General features: G+C 31.0%; 2 protein-coding genes across 2 annotated transcripts; both read left to right on the top strand.

Moving 5' to 3' along the window:
- Window positions 1-1181: 1181 nt before the first annotated feature.
- Window positions 1182-17826, top strand: LOC109597624 (probable serine/threonine-protein phosphatase PP2A regulatory subunit). The gene is made up of 5 exons (XM_049967591.1): window positions 1182-1238; window positions 14717-15100; window positions 15155-15346; window positions 15402-15507; window positions 15564-17826. The coding sequence occupies exons 1-5, from the start codon at window positions 1188-1190 to the stop codon at window positions 17567-17569; spliced, it is 2739 nt and encodes a 912-aa protein (XP_049823548.1). The 5' UTR covers window positions 1182-1187; the 3' UTR covers window positions 17570-17826.
- A 762-nt stretch (window positions 17827-18588) lies between these two features.
- Window positions 18589-20574, top strand: LOC109597631 (uncharacterized). The gene is made up of 10 exons (XM_049967592.1): window positions 18589-18652; window positions 18704-18733; window positions 18785-18814; window positions 18870-18893; window positions 18947-19080; window positions 19142-19292; window positions 19339-19779; window positions 19828-20208; window positions 20263-20352; window positions 20414-20574. The coding sequence occupies exons 1-10, from the start codon at window positions 18589-18591 to the stop codon at window positions 20530-20532; spliced, it is 1464 nt and encodes a 487-aa protein (XP_049823549.1). The 3' UTR covers window positions 20533-20574.
- Window positions 20575-24220: the final 3646 nt, after the last annotated feature.

The raw sequence follows: 24220 nt of genomic DNA, 5'->3' as shown, positions 1-24220 counted from the left end.
TCTCGTTAGAGATAATATTTCAAAATGATCAAAACAGATTTTTATAGAAAATTTAACGCTCTACAAAAAATGTCTCTTATAGTTTTTTGATATATTCATTTTTTCAAAAGTTATTTAACATTAAAGTTGAATTGATTTAAAATTTTTCTATTTTACTCATTTTCTGACGCAACCATGAACTTTATGGGAAAATTTTATATGACATTTTTTATAGAGAATTCAATTTCCTATAATTTATTGTTTCACGAAAAATGAAGAGCAATTACAATACTTATTGCTAGTTATAAGTGAATACAGAAAAAAATTGCCAAATTGTAGTAAAAGTCTGTTAGTGTAACGATATATACCACTTTGATTATAATAAACAACCAATTTTTTTCAGTAAAAATCTATTTATTAAAATAAAATGCTTAATTTTAACCAGTAAAATAACATTTATTTAATAAAATTTTTAGTTTTAACTTAACTTATGCTCTGTAAAAAATATCAAAAACTTTTTCGGAGAGAAATTATAGGAAATTAAATTCTCTACGAAAAATGTCTTATAAACTTTTCCCATAAAGTTGATGGTTGCGTCAGAAAATGAGAAAAATGTCAAAATTTTAAATCAATCCAACTTTAATGTTAAATAACTTTTGAAAAAATGAATATATCAAAAAACTATAAGAGACTTTTTTTGTAGAGCGTTAAATTTTCTATAAAAATCTGTTTTGGTCATTTTGAAATATTATTTCTAACGAGAGTTAAAAAATTTCAAAATCCAAGAGAACACCGTTCCCGTGTTATTTAAACGGGGAATTAAAATTTACGATGCGGCGCCTCTTAATATTAATATTAAGAGCTGTAACTTTCACAATATTTTTTTATACCATTTCCAACAAGATTTAAATATAGATATAAATAAGAAAAAAAAAATTTGTCGACCTTTTTGAAACAGTCTAGTATACACCACCTTGAAAGAGTATCCTAATGCAAAAGAGGATGTGGTGTTAATAAAAAAGTTATAACTTTTATTCAATAATACATATTTGGACAATGACCAATGAACAATGGTAAAGTAGGCTTTGTTTTTAAATATGAGATTTTGTGAGGTAACTATAGAACTGTCAATATACTTGTCATTAACAATTGAGTTTGAAGTCACGCTCTACTTTGTGAGTACCAAGTTCTATCAATATTTATATTGAATGTCAGCAATGGTGAAGAAGGGTCTTTCTTCAAATGTGGATATTTATGAGGTGAGTGTACGACTATCCATTTTTATAGTTTGATGTTACTCCCTAATTTTTCACTTCCAACAAAAATTATTATTAAGTGACTGTTAGCCATAAGTAAAGTAGGATTTGTTTTCAAATACTCTCTTATTTATCAATACAAAGTTCCAAGAATACCTCTATTGACTCTTAGCAATGGTAAAATAAGTTTTGTTTTCAAATGTAGGATTATTTGAAGGAAATGCACAATTGTCATCATTGATAGATAATTTATTTTGAGGTTTGAGGGTACTCTCTAATTAATCAATACAAAGTTCCAACAATATAACCATTGAATAACTGTAAGCAATAATAAAGTAGGTTTTGTTTTCAATTGTAAAATTGAATTTGAGATGAATGATGATGTTAATAAATCATTTGACAGTTTGGAAACAATTGACAGTTGTACATTAACAACAAAAAATCTCACGTTTAGTAACAAAGTCTCTTTTAATATCACTGAACATTATCCAAAAATACATTTTTACTAGTCAACCTCAAGAGCCTATAGCTCTTCTGCTTTTGAAGCTAAAATTTTTTGCATCTTCACGCCATCCTGCTGATAATAATCAAAGATGATAAATAATTTAATCAAATCAAATGTATTAAAGATTTTTTCAGATGAATCAATAACACCTCAGTCATCATCGACAGATCTAATAATACTTAATATTATTAATGGTAGTTAATGGTACCAATGTACATTAACAACAAACATCTCACTCATTTTAATACTGCCTACTGGTCATTATCCAAAGCTCTTAGGTCTTTTCCTTTTGAAGTTAATGATAATCAAAGATGATAAGTAATTTAATCAAATCAATTGTATTAAATACAATTATAGCAAAGTGGGACTGTGTGTTCATAGTCATATATCAATTTAGGACGTTACCATGTCTCCCAATAATAATACATTAAAACTCTTTGATTACCTCTTACTTCCCTTTTTCTTAAATTCATCAACAACCTGCCTTAAGTCAGATTAAACAAATCTACAACCTCCACCAAAAAAAAAAGGAACTTATATCAGCAGGAAAAAACTCGGACATAAAAAATTTGAGCAATTTTGACCGGTGCGGTCCCAATGTGCGAGACGTTTCCTCGGCAGCGTTGACATTGTTATATAATGACCCGTCGTTATGACCGCCAAATTCGTCTGCCCAGTTGATTCGTAAGTACATTAAATGTTGTTTGGTATTGGTGTGCTCGCAGGAAATTAAGTGGGCCAAAACCTTATCGACGGCTTCGAGTTACTGCGATTAATTAAACTTGAAACTTCTTTATTTATTTATTTTATTATAATTATTCCCAGCAATTAAAAATCGCCTATTTATTTTGAATTTGGGATTGATCAATAACATGTTTTGTTTAAAATTGTGTTTCATAATGAATATCATAAATAGTCGGCAGTAATATGAAATTAATTATAACAAAAAATTCCTTCACTTTTAAATATTTTATTATAATTTTGTTTTATTTTTTGCCTTAATTGGCAGAAATATGAATTATTTATAAGTTTTCCAAACATAGATTTGCATCACTGTGAAATAGTATTCTTACAATACGAAAAGTTAACATTTATTTTGTTTATTACATTATATATGGTACCATAAAACGACGAATAACTACGTCTTTATTGGTATATTCTATTAATACTATAATAAAAGAATATGTATAAATAAATAATAATTTTTAGGCATAATAGATTCACAAATATTATAAAAATATATTTAACTACAATTACAAGTGCATATAACGGAATTAGAACTACTGATAACATTTAATCACTTTGTTTTCCCATATGAAATAAAAGTAACTAACATTTTCAATTATAATTGTTAGATTATATTTTAAAGTATTTCATCAAACACATAGTTCAAAATAATTTAATAATACGTTCAAATATAATCTGCAATATTGATTATTTTGTTTTTAATTATTTCCTTCAACAAGTACATCTTCCCTGTGTACACATGAGGGTGGGCCAAAAAAATCGACTATTACTTTATCGTAAATTTTATTTTTATATTTTTATAGGAATTTATTCAAACTCTCACCGTTTAAAAAACATTGGAGGTCAAAGTTTAAAGAATTTAACAAAAATTTCTTTATACTTCTGAATTTTATAATTTATATAATGCCCAACATATATTTTTGTAGGAAATACAAAAAAGGTCTCTTGTGGTTAATCCATTACTCTTACTTACATTTAGAAGATATTCGCTTCTAATCTCAATACGTTCTGATTTTGAAAATATTGATAAAAATTTGAGTTTATTTTGATAGAATAAAATAGTTTTCTAATCAATATTTCAGCAATATTTTCTTTTCAAAATTTTACTTTCTCACAATTTAGTATTGTGATTTAATATTTTTCAAAGGGTTTATTTAAAATGTAACTCAATTTTTTTTTTCACAAAATTTAAAATTGAATATTTTTTTGCTAAGAAATTTGATAATTTACTTTTAAATGTTGGTAATTCTGTTGTACATAACTCGTCATACTAGCGCCATCTGTGTTTATTTTTTATTTATATGTTTTCTCTTATATTTCTACATTGCATACATAGTAATTTTTTCTTCTTTTCTATTAATATATATTGTATTTAATTATATTTAAAAAAAAATTGAGTTTATTTTGATAGAATAAAATAAATTATGTCTTCTAATCAATTTTTCAACAATATTTTCTTTTCAAAATTTTTGCATTCTCTCAATTTAATATTGTGATTTAATATTTTTCAAAGGGTTTATTTAAAATGTAACTCAATTTTTTTTTTTTTTCACAAAAATTAAAATTGAAAATTTTTTGGCTAGAGAATTTGATAATTTTAAATGTTGGTAATTCTGTTGTTCATAAGTCGTCGTACTAGCGCCATCTGTGTTTATTTTTATTTCTGTTTTCTCATCTATTTCTATATTGCATATATAGTTATTTTTTTTTCTTTTCTATTAATATATAGTATTTAATGATATTTAAAAAAAAAACTTGTATGTAAATAAAAATTGCTTGTTTTAACTGTTTTAATTTTACAGTAACTGCTAATTAAGATAATTTTTTAAAAATATGACCTGTATTTGTATAAATAATAGTAAATAAGTAATATCACCTAAAATAATAGAAAATATTTCAGTATACATTTGTATCATCGATAAATTGGCAAATTATATTCATTATGATATTAAAAATAGAAAATTTAAAATAAAACTTCAACATTAAACGTGGGAGTAACTTATACTTACAATGTGTACTTAAATTAAAATGTAATCAATTAATCTGTACAAAAATATTTAATTACTATCTTAATCAATTTAATGTCAATTATATTATATTATAAATCAACCACGCCTTGTAATTTCCTCCGTAACCGTTTCCATTGAACTAGTTCATAGTATTATTTTGAAGTTTGTATTCCACTTAAGGCCTTTTGTGATTAATCTCGTATATGCATGCAGATTTAACAGTATTAGTTTAAAACGATGACCCAGTTCGACTTGCAACTCATTTGTCCTTTACGAACTGTTGCATTAACAGTTAAATTATTTATGTGCTAAAAGGAAAAAGACCAAGTTTACAAAGTCGTTGCTAACTATATCGGGTGGCACCAACATCGATTTATTCGTTTGGTTTCGAGCAAACGCATTTTTACATCCTAGATAATCTCCTCGTGCACGTGAAAAAACGTACGAAGGTGATTTTAGAAACCCAAGTGCGAGAGGCCAATTAATTTTTACCGACCACGTTAGAAGTTGCGGTCACCACATTACCTCATCGCGTCGAAATTTGAATTTTACGTGCGAATTTTCTTTCCTTGACACCAACAACGGATCCATTGTTTGCGGTGCGAATTGCATTCGACTTTTTGTAATGCACCACGGGTCATAATTTATTTTTAATATGTTTTACCGGCTTTTAAACGGAGTTGTTGTTGAGGCTACGTTTATGTACACATGTGTAATAATATTTTCGATGTCTTCTGCCCAACCTACGGTGGACGCCAAGGTCTCTCGCAACGTTCCACGTATTTTTAGCGATGCTGACCACATTGTTGCCATATTTGAATTAATTTAATTAGAAAACTGGAAAACACCTGCACAAGGTGGCGGGAGTGTGGGTCAGCTTTATTGTTATTGTACGTAAATTTTTAATTTCGTTTTGTTTTAAACGCCCATTAGGATTTTATTCGCAATTATAAAAGCAAACAGTGGCTATTAATTATCGTAATGTAAAACTGTGCTAATAAACTGACTGACAAAACAAATAAAAGGCTGAAATATTGTAGGCTCGAGGACGGACACATCCTAATCATAGTCAATGTGTTGATGGTAATAATAAAACACTGGTTTACAAATTTCGATTTTAAAATAGGGGTATTTTAGATGAGCTGAACAATAAAATCTTATTCATTCTGTTTTTAATTGGGTCATTCTTCTAAATTATGGCAAAGCTCACCTAAAGCACTTTTACAGAATAAACAACAAGTCCTATTGAGATGATTTGTATTTGGTTGGAAAGATGGGTAATTTATGCATACAATAGTATATAACTTGTTTCGATTGGAAGAAAAATAACTGAGTTACAGCTGTTAAAAATTCAAATTTCATTTAATTTGACCATTTTCAGTCACCTTCGCCATTTGAGTAATTTTTTTCAACAAATAATTCCAATATCCCAAGTTTTGTATTTTAAGTCAATAGTTTATTCAATTACAAATATTTAAGCCCTAGAAGAATAAGTTCGGATAAAAAATATAAATCTGGTGATGGAAAGAAGATGTATATGTTGTGTTGCTAAATCTGGATATGTTTCATTCATTTAAGTAAGCTGAACAAGAAAATCTTATTCTTTTTTTAATTATGCCATTCTTCTAAATAATGGCAAAGCTCACTTAAAGCAGTGTCCAGAATAAACAACAACTCCTGATTTGTAGTTGGTTGGAAAGATGGGTAAATTATGCACATAATAGTGTATAACTTGTTTCGATTGGAAGAAAAATAACTGAGTTACAGCTGAAAAAAGTTCAAATTTCATTTAATTTTAATCATTTTCAGTCACCTTCGCCATTTGAGTAATTTTTTTCAACAAATAATTCCAATATCCCGAGTTTTTATTTTAAGTCGATACTTATTCAATTACAAATATTTTAAGCCCTAGCAGAATAAGATCGGATAAAAAATATAAATGTGGTGATGGAAAGAAGATGGAATCAGTGTATAAGTTGTGCTGCAAAATCTGAATATGTTTCATTCATTTAAATTGCATAAAATGATGAAAAATGACTAACTGAAATTCCCCCTAATTACGAATTTATGGATAGTACATTTAAACAGTATCTCCTTCCTGAAAAACAAATTTCCGAAGTCTCAAATCATTACATTTAATAAAGAGAATGTATTTAATGAACGTATTTAGGGGCATTTAAGATTCATTTGCTCTTCAATTTTTTGGTGTTCTTCCCATAAAATCTAGATGGTCAAAACGATGAACCAGGAAAACGGTTTCACCAACTCATGTCTTTAGAAAAGACATTTCGAAGCTTCATGAGGACCAATTGATGACAGACTATCGCTGGTTTCTTATACAACAGAAGGTCCCACTGATATGAAGTTCAAATCAAAGCTTTTTACATTGTTAAAATAATAAAACATTCAGAAGTAATTTTAAATATTAGTTTCTTTCCATCATAACATATCCATTTATTATCCCATCTTGATCCACCAAAGCTTTAAATGGCTGTTACTGAACAGGCAAATGATTAAAAGTTATTTTTTTCCATCGAAAGGAATAAGATAGCGTTGGTTACACAGTTTATTTATCTTTCTAAATATAATCTCGATCTAGCTTGTTGTTTCTTCTGAACGTCTCATTCATTAAGCAACACTGTTTAGATGAATAACCATAATTTAAGAAAAATAATAATATGATTTTCGTGTTCAACACACCTAAATAACCCTAAAAATATGAATAAAAAGTTTCTATTTAATATTTCTGCTGTAAACTGGTGTAATAATCGTATTAACGTACAAAACATATTGCAAAATACTGTCATTATTAAAAATAAAACTAAGTATGTACTTTAAGATTATGATGTAAATAAGCCGACAACGAAAAGTCACTGCACGCCTAATTTAAGAACAAACAAACATATAAACTCCATATACCAAGGTTAAATTTGAACTTTTGGCCAATTGATTTGGTGACACATATATATTTTGGTGTCACAATTATTTTGGATAATTATAATCGAGACCATGCAGCTTGCACTGGTCAAATTCATACAACAACAAGCACAACATGAAGTCATAATGTATTTCTGTCGTTCTAAATAATATTCTCGGACGTTCTGTTAAAGGTGATTTTAATATTCATAAACACATTTGCACCTACAAAAATTCTATGCGAACATTTACATGGTTGTTAATTTATGGGCGGCACATCCGAAGTCGTAGGTAATAAACCATATACGTATTTACATAACTGTAGTTTTACGTTATATTATGTCTATATGTTGTCATAATTTATAATGATGCTGAGGTGGTTTAAATTTTGGTGGATACGCTTTCGACATAATTAATAGAGATGCTTCAACTGCTTCAACAGTTGTGAGGCATTAAGATATTCAAGTGACAAACTTAATTTGCCGAGAATCATTAATTTTGAGTTAGATATTTAAAAACGTGTTTTTCTAAAAATACTCGAAAAGTTTGACGTGTTGCCAAATAGTTATTCAATATGTCCAGGAGGATTCATCTTATTAAATTAAAATTAAATTACATCAACAGTAATAACTTCAACGTCAATGGGGCTTAATTCAGCAAATTTGTCTATTATTTCCGTAAATAATGTCTTAAGAATTGTTCCATTATGCAAAATAACATTTTTACCAAGGCCAACTCTTTATGCGGCACCACGCAGACAAAATATCCTGTACGAAACGTGAATATTTTCAACGACACCGCCAAGGGAAAGTGTTTCCGACGAATTCACGGTGGTTCTTGCGCAACCCATCGGTTAGTTGGTTACAGTCGAAAAATTTTCGTGTCAAGGTCACGCCTGGCGGTACCACAGCCAAACACAATGGCGGTTTTTTGGAGGTACCACACATAAATCTTTTCGTTCTGCTTTTATCAGATTTGGCAACGCTTAGACGGCGCCACATCACTTAATAATATAGTAGATTAGATTTGGCTGACTATTCTGTCACTATTTTGTTCAAAGTAAATATAAATAATAATTGTACAAGCTCATTTGACTGATGCGATTTTTCATGGTTGCTCTTTTACTTTGTTTCATGCATAAATTTGACGACGTGTTATGTTATTATTCATTTTAAGATCAAACAAATTTAATAAATAATTTCTCGTAAAAAATAAATTATTGTTTCTCAAGTATATTCATTATTACGATATTTTTAAAACGTTTCTATATACAATTTAATTAAGTTTTCCTGGTTATGAAATAAATCAAAAAACTTAATACAGGAAAAAGATAATAATATTTACAAACTGCAATTCTTATTCATTTGCTTATTATGGTATCATTTATATAATCCGTATTTTGCCCACAAGTACTTAGTATAAAGTACAATATTTTTTAGTAAAGTAATGAGGAAAACTCCTCGCAAGAAACCTTTCAATGTTAACTTGCAAAAAATAGAATTTTGTGAGTCCCAAGAAGCGTACCAATGATCATGCCCATATTCGCCAAGCAGTACGGCTTTGATAGGTTGTCCGAGTCATTAATACCTCACTACATGGTTCTTTCCGTCGATAATCGTTAATCATACTAATATATAATAATTCGTATAATAAAAGATAATTACTTAACTATGTATTATATGAATGGGTTAATATTTCCAACATTAGACAAAGAGGATATCGGAAGTACTTATCCTGACAGTTTTGTCCGACTCTAAGGTGGAAAATACAAAAAATTACTCTAAGTATACCATTAAAAATATCAATAAATTGCTGGATTTAGTCCAGGCAGAAATGAACCAGTCATGGGTGCAAGAAGTACAGGGGAAATTATCGGCGGAAGAGAAGCAACAGTTTGAAGAGGAATTAGGAAACTATTGCAAGGAGAAGTTTAATATTGATGATATGGATGAAGTTGATGACGTCAAGATGTCTGTTTCATTTTTGGGAACATGAGGTTAGATGAAATATTGAGCAGCGACATTGAGAAAACTATGTTCATGGATCTGGATGAGGCTGACTTCGATCTTGATGATGATAGCTATGCAACGATTGATGACAGTACTACAAATGACGAAACTACGTCCGTTAGTTATACTGCAACCAACGAAAGTAGTAAAGTCGAAGGCGATACTACTGATAGTAGTGAGGCCATCAATAACAATGAATCCGATAACGATGGTGCAACTAATAATGACGCTACTGACTCTGACGATAAAATGAGTACTGACGATAATGAAGTCAACGAGGAAACTTAATGTAAGGGAAGTGGCGATAGTAAAATCAATGAAAATAGTGAGAACGGTGATGATGATAAGAGCAATGACGATGATAAAGTCAAAAAGGATAATAAGAGTAGTGATGATAAAACCAATGACATTGGTAAAGTCAAGGAGGATGGTAAAGTCAATGAAAAAGTTGCCAGCAATGACAATAATAAAATCAACGAGGATAATAAGATCAGTGGTGGTAACAACATCAAAACTAATAATAACAACAATGATGAGTGATCAAGTTAAATCTACTGATGACAGTAAAATTAATAGTCAAATTATTGTAATAATAATGTTGATCTGGATGAAGTTAATGAAGTCGAAAGGATAACTCTACACCAAATGACGATGGTACGCCTGCCAAGATCTACTTAGAAATATCATGTAATAATCAGAAACAAAAAAAATGAATACCCAAAGATAAAGTCACTCCACAAATACGTCGCGATAATAAAATGATGCATACAGAAAACAATGAGGCATTGTACATGAAAAAAGCAAACAGATGCAATATTGCGAGAGAATAATAATCAGCTGATAAACATCGTGCAGAAAATTATAGTAACTCCGACGGCGAGTTGCCTTAGGTCCCTCGCCCGTTAAAATATTTATCCCGACGCACGGTAGAACCGGCGAAGGCCCGACTGGAACTGGTTCTTGTGTGGAAGAAAGTGCCACGCGATAAATCAGCCACTCCCACGTGAAATTTGCCTTCTTTCGACGGCACATTTTCTGCAGACGCCCCGAGTTCACCGTGTCTCTACGTCACTCCTACGCCCTACGTTTAATTTATTCCGATATAAATTATTTATAATTTATGGCGCTTATTTGTCACAGACCGGCGGTTAACGTATGCAAATAATTGGTAATTCGAATGAGCAAATGAGACGATCGAATTGGGATGATAATAATACGGGACAGGTTCTGAATGCGTCCGATTTCAATCGATTTTAGGTAAAATGATATCACCGACATTTTCTATGGCCTCCCAGTGATTAAGCCGAACCCGAAACGAACGGAATGGGATTTGTGGGAATATAATTAATGGACGTACAGTAAATACAATTACAAAGGCCAACGTTTCGTTACAAGCTAATATTGGGTTCCAGAAAAAAATGACACGATGTTGGTGAGAAATATCTGGACTATAGGTGGATGATGTGGAACTATTTAACTTTTTGAAGTTCATAAAGAACTAAACTAAAGAAGTTCGTCTTCATGAAGTTGATCAATTTCATAAACAGTGAACATGAGCAAAGATTGTTTAACCTCTCTTGGCATTTAGATATTTAACATAGTGTCAACACGACACAAAAAATATAAAGTATTTCATATTTATTCTTTCATTACTAGACAATCTTCTTATTTATATATTTAACATAGTGTCAACATGACAAACAGTTATATCTGTACTTCTCCGATTACACAGTTTTATTATTTTAAGTATAATATTTTATATCTATACTTCACCGACTACATAATTTTAATATTTACATACTTATTATAATGTCAACATGACACAAAAATTTATAAGCATTTTATATAACATATATACTTCTTCGACTACACACTTTTATTATTTTAAGTATTTAATATCTATACTTCCCGGATTATATAATTTTATTATTTATATATATATATAGTATCGAGTTACAAAAATTTATTAGTAGTTTATATCTGTATTTCCATTACTTCACAAAAGGTTATAAACATTTTGTATCTGTACTTCCCCGAATACACAGTATTCTTATTCACATACTTATCATATTGTTAACATGACAAACAATTATAAGTAATTTATATCTGTACTGCTCCAACTACACAATTTTATTATTTTAAGTATTTTATATCTATACTTCCCCGGCTACATAAGTATTTTATATCTGTACTTCCCCGACTACACAATTCTATTATTTCAAGTATTTTATGTCTATACTACACCGACTACATAATTTTAATATTTACATACTTATTATAATGTCAACATGACACAAAAATTTATAAGCCTTTTATATAACATATTGTACTTCTTCGACTACACACTTTTATTATTTTAGGTATTTAATATCTATACTTCCCCGATTATATAATTTTATTATTTACATTTATAGTATCGAGTTACTAAAATTTATAAGTATTATATATATATGTATTTCCATTACTTCACAAAAAGTTATAAACATTTTGTATCTGCACTTCCCCGAATACACAGTATTCTTAATCACACAATTATCATATTGCCAACATGACAAACAATTATAAGTAATTTATATCTGTAGTACGCCAACTACACTATTTTATTACTTTAAGTATTTTATATCTATACTTCCCCGACTACATAAGTATTTTATATCTGTACTTCCCCGACTACACAATTCTATTATTTTAAGTATTTTATATTTATACTGCTTCGACTACATAATTTTATTATTTAGATACTTATCATAGTATCATATTAAATAAAATTTATAAGTATTTTCTATCTGTCTTCACCGACTAGACAATCTTTTTATTTACGTACTTATGCAACTGTCAACAGTTATTTCATATTAAATCAACTGTCGTACAAACATCATGCGAGCGCAGTTCCTTTTACTGCCCGATTTAATTGCTCTTTTACTGCCCGAATTGCACACAAATAGATGCCGGGATGTCACCGGGACAAATCGCATTCGATAGTTTTAAAGCACGATTTATCTCTCGCATGTGTTGCTTTCAATCCTTCTGATATTCAGTTGCCCAATAACTAGGTTAGTTTCGGTAAAGCTAAAAATATGTTGGTGAGCGTCAGTCGAGTTTAAACGCACTTATTCTGTCATCTGGGATGTTACAACGGTTTTGAAATGTGACAGTGTAATTTTCATCGGCTCCCATAATTTTAATGAAGTCCAAATTGGATAGTGATTTATGTTACGGGTACTCCGATACTTCAAAAACATTATATTTATGTTTGTACATTATTATTATTATTATATATTATGACTGTAATTTGGTGATACACATTAAGAATGTTTGTGGAAAAGATAGTTTAGTAATTTTATGGAATCGTTTTATCGTCAACATATTACATTAGGGTGGTCCAAATAAATAGACTATTTTTTTTAACTTCCGACACTGAAAAATTGGTTCTCCAAAGATGTGCGCTTAGTTTTAATAGGAAAGCCCTGCTCATCTCTCCATTTTTTCTTCAGTCCCATATGGCAAAACCTATATCTAAGTATTACTTGATCGTACATAAAATTTCTATTTACATTTTTTGTAGGAAATTAAATTCTCTACAAAAAAGGTATTTTACAATTTGTTCATAACTCTTATCGTTTAAAAGATATCGAAGGTCGAAGTGTGTAGAATTTAATAAAACTTTCTTTTATAATTCTAAATTTTATAACTTGTAGATAAGTAAATATTATAAAATGCCCAACACATATTTTTGTAGGAAATTAAATGCTCTACAAAAACGGTTTCCTGTGGTTAATTGATTACTCTAACCATTTAGAAGATATTCGCATTCAAATCAAAAAATAGTTTAATAGTTAATAAATATTTTAAATTTATCCATTTAAGTTATGAATTTTGAAAATATTCATAAAAATTTTTAGTTTATTTTGATATAAAGAGTTTCTAAGTTATGTCTTTGTTTTTTGTTCTGGAATATGTTACTTTTTAATGAATTTTTTAACAATATTTTCAGTGCATAATTTTGTACTTTTAGTATAGAAAGGGTTTATTTAAAATGTAACTCAATTCTCACAAAATCAAAATTTCCACGTATATTTCTACATTATATATAACTTATAACAAAATAATTAACAACTCAATTTTAATATATTTATTTATTTTCTTTTCTATATATATTTAATGATATTTCTTAAATAAAAAACTTATTTTTTCTGAAATAGATAATGAATTATATAAAAATTCATGACATGAACCAATTTATTTGGCCCACCCTAATATATATAGCATTGCTTGGGTAACCAGAATTTTGAATGTATATTCTATAGTATTAGAACACCATTTCGTATAAACTAGTATCATATTGTTTACCATCTCGTTTAAGTATATGTAAACAAATTTATCACAATGCATACGTGGTTGTATCACATAACTTGAATCAAATATATTATAACATTCTTGTTTACTCTTTTTGAAAAATTCCAACCTAGAATCAGAATAGAACCAATTTGTACCAATTATTTCCAATAAAACAACTTACCAACAAAAGTCAAGGTATAATTATAAGAATATAGCAACTTAAAAAATCAATTTGATTGAAATTTAACTTAATTACTGTAATAACATAATCCAAGAATACGCTAAAAAAAGTTTCCAAATGTAAATAACAATTTTCATTAGAATTATCATCTATTTTTGTATCTAGTAATTTAGAATTCGAATAATAAATTAATATATCAGAGATAACAGATAAGATTATAAGTATAAAGAATTTATGGCATGAACGGTGTGTAGTGAACGTGTATTTGAAATGGAAATCCAAGAAAATATTAAAGAAATATCAGACAGTAGTGTGGAAACGTTGGCTATTGAATGTTACACGGAATTACTTTGTTCTGAATGTATTGAGGTAACTATATTACTTATTATAATTGTTACAGCAACAATGTACTAAATAATATGATATGACAACCAAGTATTGAATAAGAAATTTGAGTTATATTTTCTGTCATAATGAAATAGCACAGCAAGACTGAAATATGTCAAATAAACCTTTGAGTTGTCAATGAAATGATAATATTATTTATGATACATTTAATTAATCATACAATTAATTAGAGATATAAAGCAAATCACGTAAGTCACAATAAATTAATTAAAAATTAACTAAACAATTTTTCGCCAAATGTTTTTAAACATAAATTTTAAACGTGTATCAGTTTCAACTGTCATTATAAAATGACAGTGACACTTGAGGTGAAACCCAAACAACTGAATTAAATTTTAATAAACTTTTAACGACCAATTTATTTTTAGAGGCAACTTGAGGGCCTTAAAAAAACCTGCACGTTGGCTTTAAGTCTCAATGCGGAACTGACGAAGAAATTAATTCTACCAGTAATTAAAAATACCGCCGAAGTTACGACAAGTGAAGAAGTGACGATAGAGATTGCGATCCAATTGAAAAATTTGGTTCAGATATACCACGACAGAGCGTTCGTCTCGGAGATCATGGTCATTCTTTATGGCCTGTGTTCAACGGACGAGCCCTTGGTAATAGCAAATGTTGTGTCGGCCATACAAAAAACGTCGGAATACTTTGCTAAGGAACAGTTCAAAGATGAGTTACTGCCCATAATACAGAAATTATGTACACATGAGTGGTCCCTGCAGAGATCTACAGGGATATCTCTTATTAGTGTAAGTGTTTTTGAGTACCGTTCCACCTGGAGTAAACCGTTATTGTAATTTTAGGCGACGTACGGAGACTTCGATCAAGAAAGCAAAAATTTGTTAAGGTCTATTGTCGTCGCAGCCATTCGTCAGGATGATCCCCTCATTAGAAAAGCTGCTGCCGAATGTTTAATAGTGTTGGCACCTCAATTGGAGAAAGAAGTGATCATAGAGTACACTGACCTTCTCTATAACTTGTGTAATGACAATATAGTGAGTAATTTATGATTTATTATCCTCCACTTGATTACGCCGAAATAAATTTCAGGATTCAGTGAAACTATGCTCCATTTCGTTAATAATAGCCTACGGAAATAAATTATCAAAGCCGGAATTTGATGAATACGTAAAACAATATTTGGATGCACTATGTGGTAACTATAACTTAACCTTTATTTTAACTCAATCAATCAAATACTTTTTATTTTAGCCAGCTCATCCTGGAGAGTACATCAAATGCTTGCCAACAAGATATCGGAACTGCTGCGTTGCTGCGGTGGTTCCGATAATTTACTGTACACAACAAATCTCCTAAATAAACTGCTGACACACACGGAAGTTGAGGTGCAAATTGAGGCGTCCAAAAATCTGCTGAAGTTCTGCGAAGCGGCCAAAGAAAATTGCGACAGTAGTGGAAGAAATTTCGACGTGTTCTTTAAAGAGTACTTCCAAAATATTATCTGTGAAATTATGCACGAAGCGAGAAATTGCGAGGTAAAAATCGCCCTGTCCAAAGATATTGTAAGCTTCGCGAAAGTTTTATCTGACAACACATTCAGGCAGATAATTCTGGCAAACTTGATTGAGTGGTTGCAAAACGAAAGCATAATGTCCGTTCAAGAGAATGTTCTGTTAAACTTGAACAACATTCCTAAGAACGTAGATATCAGTGATCTGATAGAGCCACTTCGCACGGTTATAACAAAGGTTCTGGTGTTGTCTGGATTGAATTGGAGGGCTCGCAGGAACCTCGTGATAGCTTTTAGTTACTTAACGAAGACTCTTCCCAAGGAATCTTTCGATGATAAATTTAAAATGTACTATTTGAAGCTGGCGAAAGATAAAATTTTTGCGGTGCGAAGAAGCGTACCAATGATCATGCCCATATTTGCCAAACAGTACGGCTTTGAGTGGCTATCCAAGTCTTTAATACCTCACTACATGGTTCTTTCCGACGATAGCCGTTATTTATACAATTACTTACCTATGTATTGTATGAATGAGCTAATATTTCCAACGTTAGAAGAAAAGGGCGTCGTTGCCCGCAAGTACTTATCGGAATTCCAAGATTTGAAAGATTCGCCTGACGCCAAAAAGGGACTGTATAAAGTGCAAATACTTTTTAATAAAATTAAAGCTCGACTTGGAAGTGAGCATTTCCAGAAGGTGTTGAAATCGGATCTGCCCGAATATTCTACAAGCAATGATATGCAATTGTACGGCGAAGAAACCTGCAAAATTCTGCAAAACAAATATCGTGACAATTTTTACTCCAGAAAATGTTCTCGTACATGTTCATACATCGAAGGTATTCTTACATCAATTTACAAAATTTTCCTGGACATCCTGACGGTTTTGTCCGACTCTAAGGTGGAAAATACAAAAATTTACTCTAAGTATACCATTAAAAATATCAATAAATTGCTGGATTCGGTCCAGGCAGAAATGAACCAATCATGGGTGCAAGAAGTCCTGGGGAAATTATCGGCGGAAGAGAAGCAACAATTTGAAGAGGAATTAGAAAACTATTGTAAGGAGAAGTTTAATGTTGATATGGATGAAGTTGATGACGTCAAGATGTCTGTGTCATTTTTGGGAAACATAAGGTTGGATGAAATATCGAGCAGCGACATTGAGAAAACTATGTTCATGGATCTGGATGAGGCTGACTTCGATCTTGTTGATAATAGCTATGCAACGACTGATGACAGTACTACAAATGATGAAACTACGTCCGTTAGTTATACTGCAACCAACGAAAGTAGTAAAGTCGAAGGCGATACTACTGATGGTAGTGAAGCCATCAATCACAATGAATCCGATAACGATGGTGCAACTAATAATGACGCTAGTGACTCTGACGATAAAATGAGCACTGACGATAATGAAATAAACGAGGAAACTGTAAGTAAGGGTAGTGGCGATAGTAAAATCAATGAAAATAGTGAGAACGGTGATGATAATAAAAGCACTGACGATGATAAAGTCAAAGAGGATAATAAGAGTAGTGATGATAAAACCGATGAAATTGGTAAAGTCAACGAGGATAGTAAAGTCAATGAAGAAGTTGCCAGCAATGACAATAATAAAATCAACGAGGATAATAAGATTAGTGGTGATAACACCAAAACTGATAATGACGACAATGATAATAATAGTGATCATGTTGAATCTACTGATAATAATAAAATCGATGGTGAAATATCTATCAACTGATTACTGAAGAGGATGAAATGTAAAAGTATAAAATGGGTTAAAAATATATTATAATTTAGCAAATTATTAATCATGTAGCAATAATAAAAAGTACATAGGACATCTACTCATTTATTGCTAAATAAATATAAATTAATTAATATAAAAGAATATTTTTTTATTAGATAATATATATGAATGTTGTTTAATATACATTACTTACACAATAAATTGATAACTCAATGTTTTATAATTAAATAAAAAGGCAAACTATTTCAGAGACTATTTTTCAAGAGCCAAAGATGTATAGTTGTACCATTAATCTAATTTATCAAGGTAGTTAAGATCGTAAATGTGCAAATTAAGTTTATTTATACGTGTGATTGTTAAAACTGGTTTGACAATATTCTGTTTTTGTAAAATTATGTTCAAGATATATTCTAAATATCGTTTAATTTTGAATGTCAAAAGTAAAATTATTAAAAAATAATAATCATCAACTCATCTTAAGCGTTAGTGGTTAATAATCACATTAATTACCTTGCAATTGATAAATGGTGAGCTGGTACTCGGCCAATTTCTCATCGATGTAATCCTGCGATTGGTTAGCGATGATTTCGGCGGTTGAGGGTCCAGTCTCCTCTTCCTCGGGCTCGTAGTTTTGTGGCAACGGTGGAGGTTCGAGGGGTACGCCGACGTACTCGTAATCGCGACATGGTGGCCCGAATTCGGGCACCGGCGAGAACGATGTGTAAGGGTGGACGCCGCGGAAGTACACGTCGGGGGAGCCGCGGTTTGGGGCGGGAGACGGCTGCAACAAGAGCAAAAAATAAATATTTAAATACGTAGAATAAGTATCATAAAAGAAATCGTCATTTAAAATAATTTTTTTATCAAACTTCCCACTTAATTAACGAAAAATATTTACTCATTTAAATTATTTTAATAATAATTAAAAAAAGATCAGTTGGAATATTAACTTGGTTTCCATAACATTGGCATGTTTCAACTGTCACATAATTTATTCTCTGATATTTACAATGAGTGTATTGAATATGAAGACGTGGTTTTTGCTATGTTTTACATTTATTTACTCACAAACTGGTATGCAAATGTGATATGTTAATTAGAAATAACTAACCGGAACTTTTACAGAAAAATCGCAGCCATATTTGTCGCCAAATTGTAAGTATAAATATATATATAGATGTGTTTATATTTCTCCAAATTTTTTAGATTATTTTGTAAATAGTTTTCCTAGAGAAGGTAACCACTATTATAACTTCATTCTATTATAATAGTTAAAATTATATATTTTTAGCTAAAACGAAGATTGACAACTTAAGTAAAAACTTCTTTTACTTAAATATTTATAATTTCCCTCTTGATCAATTATAGGACAAATATTTGGAAATGAATCTTCTAATAAAAGAAATGTAGTCTTATTTTTGGCACACACAACTTCTTCTTATGTGTCTCAACCAGAAGTCCTACAGTGCTTAAAATTGGAAGAGAAAGCAATGATTAAGATGGTAGGGGCATATAAAATTAAAAATAATAGTTTTAATCTAAAATCCACATAATTGATAATAGGTTAAAGAAACTAACCAATTAGAAATGCAAAAACGACACATTAGATTCACGATGTTCCGAAAAAGAAACACGAAAACTTGCGCTGAACTTTTTAAACTAAGTATTCTGTCCCTAATAAATTATTGCAGGCTGGCACTTGGAATGACTACAGGTACCCGTATTCAACCTTGCACCAATATTTTAACACTCCATTTTAGCTATTGCATCAATTGCAAACGAAACATTGTACAACGTAATCAAAGTCAAAAGTGACTTGGAACCGGGAATTATTAGAGAACAAGACAATGATGTGTTTGGAATACCAAGACAAGGAGAGAACCTCCCACACGAAAATAAAGACGACCAAAAAGATGACAAGACAAATCCCAAAACCTTACCATCTTATTCCGTATTTGGTTATAACAGGTTTGGAAAGCCTATTAGAAACGTTATCACTGACGGGGAGCAAAGTGAATCGTTCAACGTTAGAATAAAAAGGGGTTGTCTCGACGGTCGTTGCCAAGATAACCCTCCAGAAGATGCAAGTAGGGAGGAACTCACAACGGAACTGGCAGAAGCTGGGAAAGATAACGGCTCCTTTTGGGGCATCATGAACATCGTCACCGACACGAAGTTTTCATTTTTTGGAAAACTTTTCGGTAATATTTACCATTTAAGTATTTTAGTTAACAAAAACACTCTTTCAGGCGATTCGAACAACCAAACTAAGGACGAGGAATTGGACTTAGACAACTTGGGCCAGATTAAAGACAGCTCATTTTTTGAGGTCGTCAAAAGTACATTAACAAGGCTTCAAAACAAAGAGAGTCCGTTCCTGATGATTGTCATCGGAGGAGAAACATCGGACTTATCTAAGAAAAATAGCCAATTGGTCCAGAGCATCAAACACGTCATGGAAAACGAGGTTAACAACAACACTTTGTTCGTTGTTACCGGCATGTGCCCCGAATGCCAGACCTCTGTGAATGGGGAAGAACGTGTTGTAAATATCGGAGGGAGTCAAACCAGTACTCCTGGTAGATATGAAAGTGGTGACAACGAAGTGATTTTGCCTATTTTATCGAGAGGTATTAAATAAATCAGAAAATATGGCTTGAGAGTATAATTAATTGTGATTTTAGGAAATGACTATAATATGCTGTCACAGTGCTCAGATTTATATGATGTTCCGTTGATAATTAAGACGATTTTAAGGAGAAGTTGTAAGGAAGGTATTTTCCCTATCTCTCTATAAATAATAGTGTATAAAGATTAAGTAGATGACACTTCTAGGATCACAGCAACAAATTAGAAAAAGGAGGGATACCACTGATGATCAATCCTCAGCTAATGTTGCCACTGCAAGTGTTGGAACACTAATATTCTGTATAATTGTGTACTTTTTTCAATAGGTATTAATTATAATAATTTGTACATCCATTTTACAATATAAACTACATAACTTTTTAACTTTTAACAAGTTTTTTAATTACACTTACCGGATGCATGGGTAATCTGAACGGTCTGGGTCCGTGCGGCGGTATTGGTGGTGGCGTCATCGCCTGCGGTACCGGCGACATGGGCACAGGCCAGCGGGGCCTGGGACACGGCATGTGCGGCAGCCGATTTCCGAACATGTTGGCCCCCGGACTGCCCAGCCTTGGCGGCGGCGAGGGACCGTAGGGCGAGGGGGAACGAAAATGATGGGGGGACCAACCCCCACCGCGACCGGGATGACCGGCCGACATTTTCGGGCACTCACTGTCGGGTCAGTGGGACGGGGAAGTACCTGCCATCGAATCTGGAACGTATCAGTGATTGGTGAACACCATCACGACGAGCTAATTCCGAACTGGTCTAGAGGATCTGATCTGATTGCGTTTGTACAACTTGTTCTTGGATCGAAAAATAGCGGTGATTCGATTTAAAAAAAATATCCTTGTGAAGATGCTCATTGAAGTTTCCCCTTACACTGATTTATAATCATTGGCTTAGGTTCAGATCCGGTGACCCACTGACAAGGCATATTTTTAGTCTAAAAGTATTTTAAGAATACGCGAATATTTTAATTTTGTCGCAGTGCGTGATGGTTCATATATTTATCGAATCTTGTCTGCCTTTTTATCGTGAGACTTTCGTAAATAAGACTTATTTTCGCTCTCTTAATGTGCAAAATAAATGATGTGTAATGCTCTTCTGGAAAAGCTTGTTTCATAAATAACACAAAATGATTCAATTAGCACTTATTTATGATATCCTCAACTTTCATCTTTCTAATTCAAAAAAAAAAAACTTTTTTCCTAAAATGGTGCATTAAAATAATTATAACATATTATATTAATCTACTTTTATAGCAAATTATCCATTTAATTTTTAACTTATTTATTGGCTTATTTACTAAAATTATTGAAATGACATACTCAAATTAAAGAGAACAATCTGTTTCTATACATCTGCAAAAAACATAAATTGAACATTGATTGACTCATCCCATCAGCAAAATAGCTTTGTGTTGTCTGCTCTATTTTTAAAATCTGGAGGCCAAGTGACTATTTATACAAAATAAAACTAAAAATCACGTACAACAATCAAATTATTTATTTAATTTGTTTAAAACTACCCCAAAATATTGGACAAGTGTTACCTAAACGGAATTATCTCAATTTTCCTCAATGAATCATCACTAAATTGATAGTAATATAAAATTAGATCGATACGCTAAACGGGAGCAATGCCAATAAAGATTTATCGTTTCTTTGAAGGGTATCTTATTTATCGAAATGTATAAAAACTATATTCTCATTATATTTGTTGTACAAGAAAACCACCGTAAATCGAGTATCAAAAATATAAGTTAAAGTATACAGTTACAGTAGATTGTTTTCAGAAGAATGATTTTATTTATTCTTGGAAATCTGAATCCAAAAATATCACTTGTATTACTTCGAGCTTTTGCTTTCTGTACATCTGGCACATAATTGTATTCGACATTACTAGGTGCATGCACATTTTCATAAATTCATTCAACTCGACAACTATTTATAAATAGGCGACGTTATTTAAACTTTAACAACACAGAGCAAAACTCAAATATAAATACAATGCTCATAGGCTCATAGTGCAATGCTTTAAATTTAGTTATGACTTAATGTGTGTTTCCATCCGGCTTATTCATTTTAAATTCGCCTTACAAGTATACACCGGATCATAAATTTATGTAAAGGTAAAGGTATAAGAAGTGCAAGCAAAAAAATATCATCGAGTCAATGAACAGTGTTATTTTAAAACACGTTATAAATATTTAGCTAAATTACTCTGCACTAATTTAGATTATGTTTATTCCTGCATTGCAACACGATGAGTAAAAATTTATTTTTCGTTTTAACTGCCGCTAGAATTTGAGATAAAGGAAATGAACAACATTTTTTTATTTCTAGAACTGTACGCCACATTTAAAAATAATCTCATAAATCGCCTCGCTGCAAAGTGTAGCGAGATTTAACGTTTTGTTGCGCCCACATACAGTTGCAAAAAATAATTTCGAAAATTCACTTATTTTTAGTCCGTTATGACATTTTCCTATAAACAAAAATTATGAATTTATTCGTTTTCCCGAATTGAAGCTATTTTAATATTAAACTGGTTCAATCTCATCACAATGAGTGCCGTCAATCCTACGTGACATATTTAGTCATTTTTATCAGAAATTTGCTATTTTACTAAGTGCTTGGTTTAAACTAGGATGTAGAATATAAACATGATGTATTGAAACGATGTATGTTCCGTAAAAATAAAAATAAATAGTTACAATTGCCAAATACCATTGGATTGTGATTCTAATGTAGGTGTGTTCGTGAAAATAGTGATTATGAATTCAAGTTAACTTTATGCACAAACAATCTTAGTACAGAAAATTCAGTGTTAGTTTAATGTTAGTGAACATTTAAATGAGAATTACTTAAATTTAGATATTTTAGAATAGTGTCAGGTCTTTATTTTTGGGTATCCATAATGACTGATTTAATTAATCTTTTTTATTATTTAATATTTTTTTCGTAACTTGGTCCATATTTTTTTATTTAAAATAACTATAAAATATTCAATTATCTAATTATTTTTTCATCAATATAATGAAATTAAACAATTTAATGACTTTTATTCATATTACTTTAAATTTTACTGTAGCTTTAAAGATTTTTATATAAAATAAAAAAAAAAACAAAGTGATTATATTATCTTAAGTTCACATTAGTTGTTTGTTAAATAATATGAACACATGGGAAAGACCAGAAAGTCTATATTTAGACATGTAGGACCAGTTAATGTGATAATTTTTTAATTATAGTGGCAACGTTTTGTATAAATTTAATAAGATTAAAATATAATTTTTAGTAATTAATATTACTTCTTTTTAATTTCCTTAAAGAAATCTATATTCAGTGTTAAAAATGATAAACGAAACAATCCTTAGCTCAACAATCCGCTTGACTAGGCCACGTGCTCCCTCATCTCTCGATCCAAGAACTCAACATCACATCCATCCACCATTATACCCTCGTACATCCGCAACAAATCAATCGATCCACCAATTCGATCGAATATTCCCACACGATTATTTACCGTTCTAAAATCGTAGATCAATGAATGCGCGACGTGATACCCGGATCGGTGGCACGAAAAACTGAAAAACCCGCAAAATCCCGACGCCCGTCTAGAAACGGTGCACGTCAGTTCGTCCCCTTCCTCCAGATCGGCCAGTTAAATTTAGAATTTGGCATCCCGACGCCGCTGACGCTGGAACAATTGCTGAGCTCGACGCTACGTTAGCACGACGCTCGCAGGACGATGGCTCGACGATTGGATAGTCTAGACCGGTCAGAAAATAATCATGACGATGGATATAAATGAAGTATGATCCTAAATTTATTTCAAGTAGGATTAATTATATATTATGGCACTTGCAGTCTATGCAATGTAACCAGCTAGTCATCTACAGAAGATATTCAGTGAATACATTAGTCTGCCTCACTATGGTACATGTTATCACTTTGGACAATGTTATTAGTCACTTTTTTTAACATACAATAGATATTGTTGATA

Source organism: Aethina tumida, chromosome 5 (assembly GCF_024364675.1).
Source record: "Aethina tumida isolate Nest 87 chromosome 5, icAetTumi1.1, whole genome shotgun sequence".
Classification (NCBI taxonomy): Eukaryota; Metazoa; Arthropoda; class Insecta; order Coleoptera; family Nitidulidae; genus Aethina; species Aethina tumida.
Note: the sequence above shows the minus strand (reverse complement) of the source record. Positions and strands in the feature narration are given on the sequence as shown.